This window comes from Benincasa hispida, chromosome 10, assembly GCF_009727055.1.
Source record: "Benincasa hispida cultivar B227 chromosome 10, ASM972705v1, whole genome shotgun sequence".
Classification (NCBI taxonomy): Eukaryota; Viridiplantae; Streptophyta; class Magnoliopsida; order Cucurbitales; family Cucurbitaceae; genus Benincasa; species Benincasa hispida.
The window spans coordinates 2,108,973-2,120,029 of record NC_052358.1 but is presented as its reverse complement, the minus strand read 5'-3'; the positions used below and the strand labels follow the sequence as shown (position 1 = coordinate 2,120,029).

The window sequence follows — 11,057 nt, the reverse complement described above, 5'->3', positions numbered from 1 at the left end:
TGTGGATGAAATGGTATGAATATATATATTGATGTATATACTTTTGCAATATATTATAGACTTTAAAAAGGTATGAGTATAGTGAATATACTTAGTTATGTGATGAAGACATAGAAGTTGAAATTCATAGATCCGAATGAGATTCATGATATATTATAAACTTTAAAAAGGTATTAATATATATTCATGTGAGGAAGAAAAAATAGAATAATACCAAAACGAATAAATTTAAATTTATATAAAAGCAAAAGTTCATATTTCTCAAAAACAAATATTAGTAGCGTTGTCTTCGCTAATACAGAGAAATAAAACATTGAACAATTTAAGTTTCAAAAGCCAACCAAACAACTATTGCAGAATCTGATATTTGCATGGCCTCCGGTTCTGCTCAACCCTTCCACAACAACCACACTTGACACTCTTCTTAAACTCCATATGAGAAGGGATTCTCAACTTCTTTGGTCTATCAATTGGACGCTTAACATTAAGAGGTAGAATGGAGAAAGATTCTTGTTAAAATAATACGGTGAAATATAATTCTTAGTTGATAAGTGCTTCTTACTCAACACAACACATGCATTAAGGCACGTAATTTTCGAAATATCACACATTTTGCAACTACAGCTTTGAGAAGACAGGTGAATATGGTGTTGAATGATTTCATCTATCACTTGATATTGAATGTTGTTCACTGGAAAAAAACTACAATTCAATGACAAATATTATTATGTATATCTGACATATACTGGAGTAGATAAAAAAAATACTTACTTGCATCGATCTGCCTTGACCAATTTGTTTCCTTAAATGGTTCTCTTCAACTTTGATAAACTCGATTACTTGATATTTTGCTTCATTCCTCCTATCATAGAACCATTGTTGCATAATCATCCTCAAAACATTAAGCATCAAAGAAATTGGTAGATTCCTAGCATTCAAAATGGCAGAATATAAGCTTTCAAACATGTTCGTCGTCATTGTGTTATACCTCCTACAAGGGTAGAAGCACAAGACCATTTTTCAAAACCAATGCTTTGTAACTCATCCCGTATGCCTCGTGCACTAAACTCCAACAGTCACATTTGAACTTCAAAATCCACAAATTCAATATATACCTCGGTATGTAAAATTTGAAATAACACATATAACATATATACATATCAGTATACAAACAAATACAACAACAAAATTAATATATATTTTAGTATATAAATTTTGAACGATATGATATCCTATAAAAGGTAGTACATAAAAAATCATATATTCAGTAGATTTTTAAAATAATACATATATACATATATACATATCAGTATATAAACAAATATAACAACAAAATTAATATATATCTTAGTATACAAAAAATAATAGAATACACAAACTGAACAATGTATACATAATATATACCTCAGGATACAGACAAAAATAACAAAAATCACAAAAACTATATGAACAATGATAAGGGGAAGAAGAAGCGAATGCATGAACGAAACAAAATACATGAGGAAAATGGAATTGAAAGCGCTAAAAGAATGGGAAAAAACGTGAAAAAATGAAGATGAAGATGGGAGGAGTAGGAGAACTAGTGCATCTGACATCAAAAAAATGCATGAAAAAATTAAGTAATGGGAAAAAAACACACACCTTTCTATTCCCAAAGGAGAGAGATAAAAAAGAGCAAAAATAATAATCATTAAAAAAAGTTCTTTACACAGAAAAATAATTAAAAATGAATTAGGATATGACATCATTATTGGGCACAGTAAAGAAAACACAAAACAGATTATAATACTTACACACAAACCAATGTGGAAAAAAGGGGGGAAATGATTATACACAAAACAATTATGAACGAAAATAAAATTAAAATAAAAAAAGAGGTAAATTTGTCAACAACAAAAAAAGCACAAAAACCTTCATTGAAAAAATACAAAAGTAAAAACATTTTTTAAAAATATGATCCAAACATGATTATTTACGTAAAAAAAACTCTTGTTGGGAAATGAATTTGGCTTTTAGTCCATGATAAAAGAAAATTGAAAAATTAGTTATTTTTTAATATATTTCTCTTTAATTATTTTAACAGTTTTATTACTGTTAATTTAAATTAATTAGTAACAAAATTAATTCCTCACTTAATTTTAAAACTGTTTTTATTTAATTCTTCAATTTTTCTTCCTTAAGAGTGCTCTTAATTTTAAAAAAATAAAACTTTGTCTTTCTTTTTCATATGTTTTTCCTCTAAATCAGCATTTTTTTTCCACCGATTCTTACTCGTTCTCCAACAAGTACACGTCAAACATCGGGAGTTGTATTAACCTTGAGGCGCAACCGACTTTGGCAATTTAGCACTGAGGTCACGTGATTTTGCGTTCAAGGCAGTGGGTTCATCCACGACACAATAGTTGACATTAGGTTCCAACAGAGGATTCGACATCAATATTAAGGATTAATTGATACCTTTTATAAATACATATAAAACATAAATATATTATCCATTAATCTCAATGTGAAGATATACACTAATAGCAATATGTATAACTTAGTTTGAAAGTTTTTTTTTGAAAAAGAAGAAATCTAATTATTAATTTAAATAATTGTTACATTTTTTTTATTTACAAAAATATTCCTAGATATCGATATATCTATAAAATCAAAATTTTGATATCAATATCGACGTCAATATCGTAATCTTGGTTGTGGATAACAAGTTTAATATATTGAAAAATATGATAGTAGAGAGTCTAAGTTAGGTCGTGAGCTTTTCTTTTTGTGTGATTTGTGGTGTCTTTTGTCTTTATTTTTCTAATAATTTTTTCAATTATATTTTATTTGTGTTTGACTTCAATCTGTGAGATCTCGTTCTCTTTATTACTAAATATCTGTCAAAAAAAAAAAACACCTTTTTAAGTCATCTGATATAATTGAGAAAAAGGGAGTAACAAGAAAAAAATGGATTGAAATTTAACCTGAATTTCAAAAAAAATCTATCTTTTATCATTGACAATCATTGGCAGTTGGCACCAATACAATCAATACAACCCTTTTAAGAAAACTAACTCATATGAAATTGAATTATGTAATTTACCCAACCCAAGGGAATATGTGAGCATTGCTGAATTTAAGCTTAAAGTAGGCCATAATTTGGATATGTGGACTTTTTTTCTGAAATAGAATAGAAGTTGCAAAAAAATGTGGTAGAAGTTGGTTCAATTGAAAGTATATAATTTTGCACTCAAAATAACTTCAATGTCAAGTTAAATTTCTAAATTTTGAAGTTTTCTAAAATTGGGAGGTTTGTGTCTATTTTATATTATATTACTAAAGGTTTAAAAGTGTCTAGTGGGTCTTCAGACTTTTAACGTTGAGTCTAATAATTAGTTTCTAGACTTTCAATTTTGTGTCGAATAGATTACTAAGGCCCCGTTTGATAACTATTTGGTTTTTGAGTTTTTGTCATTGAAAATTAAGTCTGTAGACACTACTTTCACCTCAAAATTTCTTCTTTTGTTATTTACCTCTTTCAAATGGTTAAAAAAAACAAGTTAGATTTTGAAAACTAAAGAAAAACCCGTTTTTAAAAAGTTATTTTTGTTTTTGGAATTTGGCTAACAATTCGATCATTGTACTTAAAAAAGATGCAAATCAATTCAAGAAACGAGGAGGAAATAGACTTAATTTTAAAAAAAAAATGATTACCAAACGGAGTTTAAATTTCAATTTTGTACTTAAGAAATATGTAAATCAGTAAAAAATGATCCCTACGATTTTTTTTAAAAAAAAAATAACTACTCTTTTAAATATAAATTTAAATATTATCCAATGAAACTTTGAATTTTTAATTGTGCGGCTAGTAGATTTATGAATTATAAAAACTAAATTTGTAATTAGCATTTTAAATAATATAGAGAGGAGATAAAATAAACTGCTGGCTGTGGGGTTCGAACCCACGCGCACTTATGTGCAGAAGATCTTAAGTCTTCCCCCTTAACCACTCGGGCAAACCAGCTATTTTGTACATTAAATTATTTACTATATTTACATTATGTTATGTAACAAAATTTTACAATAAATCCTTAAATGTTACAAAATGCAGCAACCAATCAGCCATCCCCACACTATATTGATTGTTATAATCGAACTCATAAATCATTCTATAGCTTTCAATTTAACCTCATTTCTTAAAACTATACTTTTATAAGTTTTATTATTAACCACTCAAAAGGATTTTATATTTATTATTGATTATTGTTTGATATCGAAAAATGGATCAACCTTTAAGTTTGTATTTTTAGCAAAGGTAATGTGATTACACTCTTTGAAAACAAAAAAAAATAAAACGGTGTGGTGTTAGGCCACCAACTTTGTATGGAGAATTTTTAACCCCCTTTGATGTTGAGTTATTATTTATCAATTAGTTACACTATTTGTTATTCTCCAAACCATTACTAACTTGAGCATTAGAATGTCAATGTTCTGACACCACAACGGTGTTTTTTTTCTTTGTTTTGTAGGACGCTTCATAATTTTCTCCAAAAAGACTTATTTATTGTTTGTTCATTTTTCGATATCAACATTGTGATAGATTTATACTTAAAAGAGTGTCTGATTGAAATAATTCTTCTAGTTTAATGGTGGTTTTGAAATTTGCAATTTTTTTAGGTCAACATTATGCGAGATGACTCAAACTTTTAATATCTTGATCGAGATTATAAATTTTTTAGATTAATTGAGTTGAGTTCATATGTTCAGGTCGATTGAATTTCAAGGTGTGATTGTCAATTTTTTTCAACTACTTACCCCAATTATGATGATTAATCCCAACACATGAACATTGAGAGACTCATGCTTACCCTCATTTTGTGGGATTGAGTACCACGAGGTTCATCTTTAGAGCGATATATTTCTTCAAACAAATGGGTACATTCCCACATATCATAATACACTAAGTTAGTATATGAAAATCAGTGATTTTGAATTTGTTAAACGTGACTTACGTCTTTTACTGTTTTGATTCAATTTGTCTAAAAAAACTACTTTGAAATACATCTTTAATCACTCAAAATTAATTTAACAATGAAAATAACCATTTTAGAATGTCTCCAAACATAATAAAAAAAATTAACAATGATATTAACTATTTTAGAATCAATCCCAAACAATAATCACAAAATCATTCAAGTTTAAGGTTTTTAATTGTACAACTTAAATAGATATAATCTCTTTATTTCAATGCTTGAACAATATAGTGGCACAAAACATAAAACTAGCATTGATCCATATCTAAAGGTTATTTCATAAGGTAGACGGTCATCGTCAAACAATCATTCAAGCTCAAGAGTATGATCAAAAGATTATTGAACTAATTTCTCTTCTGAAAGACGTATTGAACTAATTTCTATTCTGTCAAACAGTCATTCAAGCACTCTCTTATTCCAAGAGTTCAATAGTTCAAATAATTCAATCTCTCACTCCACAATTATTATACTAAAAAAACTCATTTAGCACAACACACATACAATTTATTATTGAGTTATGTTTGTTGTAGTCTAAATATGTAGTTGAACATTCCTGCATTAAAAAATACACGAGTCTAAATATCTTCTCAAAAAAATATTCTTTTACAAACACACATTTTAATTTCTTTACAAAGTCTATTCTAAATAAATTTGTATTATAAATCTCACCTTTAGATAATAAGGTAAAGTAAATTAGGGATGAAAGTATCCATAAATCAAAAGAATCAATATCTTAAATCATAGATATTGACGTAACCTTCCATCTTAAAAAGTCGAGAGGTTCTATCCCCCACTTCAAAAAATCACACCTCTAATGTTTACATAAATAGACAATTTCCAAGTCAACCAAACATTCCCTACGATCATAATAACCAAATGAGACTATTTGAAGGACAAAAATTTTGGCTTCCATTCACTTGAAAGAAAGGGGAAAAAAGACAAAATATAGGTGTACCAAAATAATGATATTTAAGTCCTAACAGATGCCAACCAAAACACATCGCTAAGAAAAAAAATATATCTATGAACTAAGACAGTAATTTGCCCCAAAAGATACATAAATCAAGCTAAATTCTTTTTCCTCAATGTGAACAAACAATCGCATATCGTTTTACGATCAAAACGCTCAACACAAAATCTCCGCCAAGATCGCAACCTACCTAGAGATTAACATATTGAAGCTGCAAAATAATATGTTATCATTCTTCACTTCTTTCCTTTCATTTACCACCATGCTTAGCTTTACTGTGTGACTGAAGAGCACCATCAGACCCAAATGACCTAAAAAACAGCAGAACAAAAGGCATCAGCAACCGCAGGGGACCCCCCTTCCTCCATTGACACTAAGTAATCAATAAAGACAAACATACCTATCGCAGGATTTGCAAGAAAACTGGCCTACAGATTTTGGAGACTCTGCCTTGCCAGGTGTTTTCACTGGTTTCTTGGCAGGGTGGGGAGTCGCAGTATGACCTCCCTTCTTCGAATCTGGAAGGCAACAAACAACTAACAAGTTTAGCACTAATTTTAGTCAAATTTTGGAAGCTAAAATGGTCCACTTCTAAAGCGAGGCTACTCAATAAAGAAAGAGAAAAGATAATTGAATATTACAATCTAGATGGCTCTGGATACGGGTAGATACATTCATAATCTTAAAAGTAAGGTTTAAATACTACTTTAGCCCATCATCTTCAGCCTTGGTTTATTATCCTTATACTTTTAATATTTGTTCATCTAACTCAAAAAATATTAAACTACGCCTATGCCTATATACTTCAACTTTTGTTCTTGTTGTTCCCTATTTGAAACTAAGAGATCCCAATTGTCAATTTTAAACGTAGGGAGACCAAAAGTTTAAAAAAAAAATTAGAAGTACAGAGACCAGAATGTTAAAAGGACTAGAAATGAACCAAAACAACTCACACCAGAGTAATATTTAAGCCTAAAAGTAAAATACTGTTCAGCCATCATTGAAATAATGCTTAGTAATGTTAGTATGAAATAAATGAATAGTTCAATGAAATCACCAGTTTTCTCAGCCGAAGCTAACTTTGCCTTCTTAGAAACAGGGGTCTTGGAGGCAGACTCAATTGACCTCTTCTTGGCCGATTCATTAACCTACAAAAGAACAAGAGCTGATAAAAATAATGCTAGAAAAAAATATATAGGAGAATAAATATAGATTTTTCAAATTTTCAAATTGACAACTACAAATAGAAGTTAAATTAGGATTAAAACGCACCTTCTTCGGTGTCTCCTCGTCACTTTCAGAACTATCATCTTCATCATCAGAGCCACTGTCATCTCCAAGCATTTCCTGCCGTTCATCAATAGCACTATTAAGATAAACAAGAAATTTTTTTCACCTAGCAAAATCCTCAGCAACTTATCAGAAAGGATTCACAAAGATACAGCTGGGACAATGGCACAATCAAATTGAGAAACAATTGAATCGCTAAGTTGGTCACCATGGCAAATAAGATGCCTTCCTTAGACACTAACAACTACCTTAACGGGTAAAATTTAAGAGCCACCTCACAATATAAAACTCCAGATTTATAACATCTAAGGACAAATATGTTTAGAGCCTCATATCAACTTCCTCAAAGCCATGGTTTGAAAAGCACACCAAGGGGCAATTTTCATAAAGGCACCACCTAAGCATTTTTTAGAATGCTCATCTCAACCACCGAACCTAGAATATAACAGAAGTGAAAGAATCTCATTTAAACCACCTCATCAGACTCATCATCGGAATCCTCATCATCATCGGAGTCATCATCATCTTCAGATTCATCCTCATCCCCCTTGCTAGGCTCAACAGACTTATCATCTGCTTTCTTTGAAGATTCAGGTTTCACACTTAAAACATTTCCAGCAACAGACTTCTCCTTCTGGCTAGGTTTTCCTGAAAGTAAATTTTGACCCAATAATAAGCACTGTGCCAAGAATATTTCTTACCACCAAAACATTATCATATTTCAATAATCAGATGCATTTACCATTCTCGGCAGGTGGCAATGCAAGTTCTTCATCCTCTGAGCCAAACTCAGAATCTGAAATGAGATCACACATACTCAGCTAATCGATTTCAGAAACACGAACAACAATGTGAGAGGAACTGTCTGGGGGATAAATTTGTGAGTGTGTTAAAACTTACCAGAATAATCTTCCGTGGAAAACAGAAGACGGGGAATAAGAGTTAAGGAAAAAGGAAAACGATTGTTAAAAACAAATACCATTGTATAAAATAACTTGTTCAGGCAGCTCCAAAATAAGAAAGCTTGCTAATTGACTTAATCATAAAACCCATGCAAAGCGGTGGAAATATAAATTCTCGATTTGAAAAGTAAGGATATTGTTCTTGGTCCTCAATAGAAGCCCGGTAACCCAAACAGTAAATACTTCCACTCTTCCCATTGTGGGAGAGCTCAAATTCCTTCTCAAACACAAGATCAAATGGTATCTGAGGGAACTTCTCTGCAGAGAGAATTCCCAGAGGAAACTTCTGGTCATTAATCTTCAAGAAAACAGTCACGGGTTCATTCTTGTCCTTCTTTACTTCACCTACAGTCAACTGCATAAAAACATTTCATCAATTTAGCTCCATTGGAAAGGTCCATTCCAAACAAGAGAATCAGTGATTCAACTGGGAAAAGAACCCAAATATAACTACCATTACTACAGGACCAAAAACAGTACCTGTGATATGTGCACATACTTTTGATCTCCAGGCTTCACAGACAGTGCCTGACCAGGCTTAACTTCAACACCTAAAATCCCAAAAAACATTATGAACTTTTACATACTCTCAAGTATTAATCAAATATTACATACTAAGATATCCCTCAAAAACCATTAAAGTTTATGCATCTGCTCCCGACTTAGCCTAAAATACGTACCCACCGCCATCCCAGGCCAAGAGAAACCAAGCAATATATTCAAAAACTTGCTAAAGCTCTTGAATAAATACAGAAGAAAGACTGAAACAAAAAACAGATAACATAAACAATAGCATAGATGGAATATGGAACCAGAAACTTACCCCAAAACTCCATTGATAGTGCCGGAGGCAAGATTTAGGGTTTTAGAAATATTTAGGAGAAGGGAAGAAGTATGACTAAGAAGGAACAACGAGAGAAAAAGAAGGTGAAAAAAGTTTGAAGCAATTTATAAGGGAATTGCCGCCAGGTTCTTTGGGTTCTTAGGGTTTCAAATCGCCGAGTGACAAATTTTGTTCTCAAATTTGATTGGGCTTAATTATTCATTTTCTTTTGGGCTGGGCTGCAAAATTGGTTGTCCGTTTATCTCGGCCCATTGAGATTGGCCTGTGTTGGATTTTCATGCTTATTATGTTTATTAAAAGACAATTAACAATGTGAAAATGTTAATTGTAACAATTATTTAATTGTATTATAAACATTATAATAAAAACTAGATATCCAGTAATGCCATGTGTCCTAAAAAGAACATATGTTTCATCGTTGCTCATATGACTTAGTGCATGTGTCTTGTAATTGCATGTTATTAGTGTCAAAATAAATTCACCTCCTACTTTCCAACTTATAAATAGATGGGCACAAAGATGAAATGAGAATAATGAGCGTGTGTGAATTGGGGAAAACTCCCCCGAAATGCTCGATCAAAAATAAATTATATAAGATGGATGTGATGATGGGAGCTACGGGTGCAGGTATTCCTGTCAAATTTGTGCCTTTGTTGTCTATGATAGATACCTGAAGAAAGGAAGAAAGAAGTCGCACAATCGAGGAATCGTTAATTTGACTTTCGACGTTTTGTTAGTAGACGAGATTGAGAAATCCTAATCGTAGACGCATAAGAAAAAAGTCAAAGGCTGCTCACCTGACCCCATCCAACGACTTTAGCGTCAAAATCTCGTATATTCTTATTCTTTCGGTACGCAAAAGAATAAGGAATACCACTTTGTTCCATTGGGTGAGTTTGAATATATAGATTATTTGAGAACAAAATTTGAGATATTCCAACTTACATAATTTCATAATTTTTCAATTTGATTTTCTAATTTTCTTTCATTATATTAAATTAGTTATTTATTTATTTATTTATTATTATTATTTCTCAATATTCGTTCTCCGTGATGCCTTGTTTTGCTACTCAATTTCACAACATGTTATCAACACGAGCTCCTATCGTTTCTCTACTAAAAGTATGAAGGAATCGAATTCCTAGTGGAAGCATGTGAATATCGTGCATTTGATAATTAGTTTGAAAAACACAAAATTCAGAAAAGGAACATACAGATTCATAGGATAAACGTATTAAAAATTGAACATATGTTCTAGAGGAATAAAAAAGAAACAAATTGCTTGCCCTTGTAGAATTCCTCTTCACGATGTTTCCTCTCCAATTCACGAACGACACGATATTTTCTCTGGAACTCAATGTACAACAATTCTTCCTTCTAACAAGATAATACGGTGAGGCAACTTCCTTCAACACAACCACTCAGAGTCTTTGCTATTTTCAGGACAAGAGATTAAGATGTGTGGGCTCTTTTGTGTAATTGGGAATAGGGAAAAGTAGAGAATTTCTCTTGTTTTTTCACGTATATTCTTCTTAGTTATGTATTCTCAATACAAAATTCTTCTTAGTTATGTATTCTCAATAAAAAAAACGCATAAGGTTTTGGGAACGGAGCTCGTTTGGTGCCCCAAACGGCTATCAGGCCCAGCAAGAGTGCCCTGGGGCCCAATTTTTGTGCGCGAACTTTCTGGCATGCGAAAATTTGAAAACGAACCCAAGGGTTCAGAATTATGAGACAAGACTGTGCGCGCAGACGATTTTGGGAACGGAGCTCGTTTAGTGCCCTAAACGGCTATCGGGCTCAATTTTTGTGAGCGAACTCTCCGGCGAGCGAAAATTTGAAAACGGACCCAAGAGGTTAAGAACAATGAGAAAAAGTCGTGCGTGCAGTCAGTTTTGGGAACGAAACTCGTTTGGTGCCCCAAACGACTATCGTGCTCATCGAGGGAGCCCGGAGTCCCATTTTTTTGCACAAAC

The 11,057-nt window shown here is 31.8% G+C and overlaps 1 protein-coding gene and 1 non-coding gene across 2 annotated transcripts; both read right to left on the bottom strand.

Annotated features, from left to right (window-relative positions):
• Positions 1–3,923: 3,923 nt before the first annotated feature.
• On the bottom strand, positions 3,924–4,006 carry TRNAL-UAA. Its single transcript has one exon. It is a non-coding gene; the product is annotated as a tRNA-Leu (tRNA).
• A 1,892-nt stretch (positions 4,007–5,898) lies between these two features.
• LOC120087740 (histone deacetylase HDT1-like) lies at positions 5,899–9,218 on the bottom strand. Its single transcript, XM_039044626.1, has 10 exons — positions 9,061–9,218; positions 8,718–8,788; positions 8,375–8,592; positions 8,176–8,189; positions 8,018–8,071; positions 7,751–7,923; positions 7,258–7,332; positions 7,043–7,133; positions 6,386–6,503; positions 5,899–6,296 (listed from the first exon to the last, which is right to left on the bottom strand). Exons 1-10 carry the CDS (start codon positions 9,071–9,073, stop codon positions 6,236–6,238), a joined length of 888 nt encoding a protein of 295 aa, XP_038900554.1. The 5' UTR covers positions 9,074–9,218; the 3' UTR covers positions 5,899–6,235.
• Positions 9,219–11,057: the final 1,839 nt, after the last annotated feature.

What these genes read in the sequence shown, in the direction of transcription:
- LOC120087740 (XM_039044626.1), bottom strand. An exon ending in ATTGCCACCTGCCGAGAATG is followed by an intron (nt 7,924 to 8,017) that starts GTAAATGCATCT and finishes ATTTACTTTCAG; the next exon opens with GAAAACCTAGCCAGAAGGAG. An exon ending in TCTTGCAAATCCTGCGATAG is followed by an intron (nt 6,297 to 6,385) that starts GTATGTTTGTCT and finishes GCTGTTTTTTAG; the next exon opens with GTCATTTGGGTCTGATGGTG.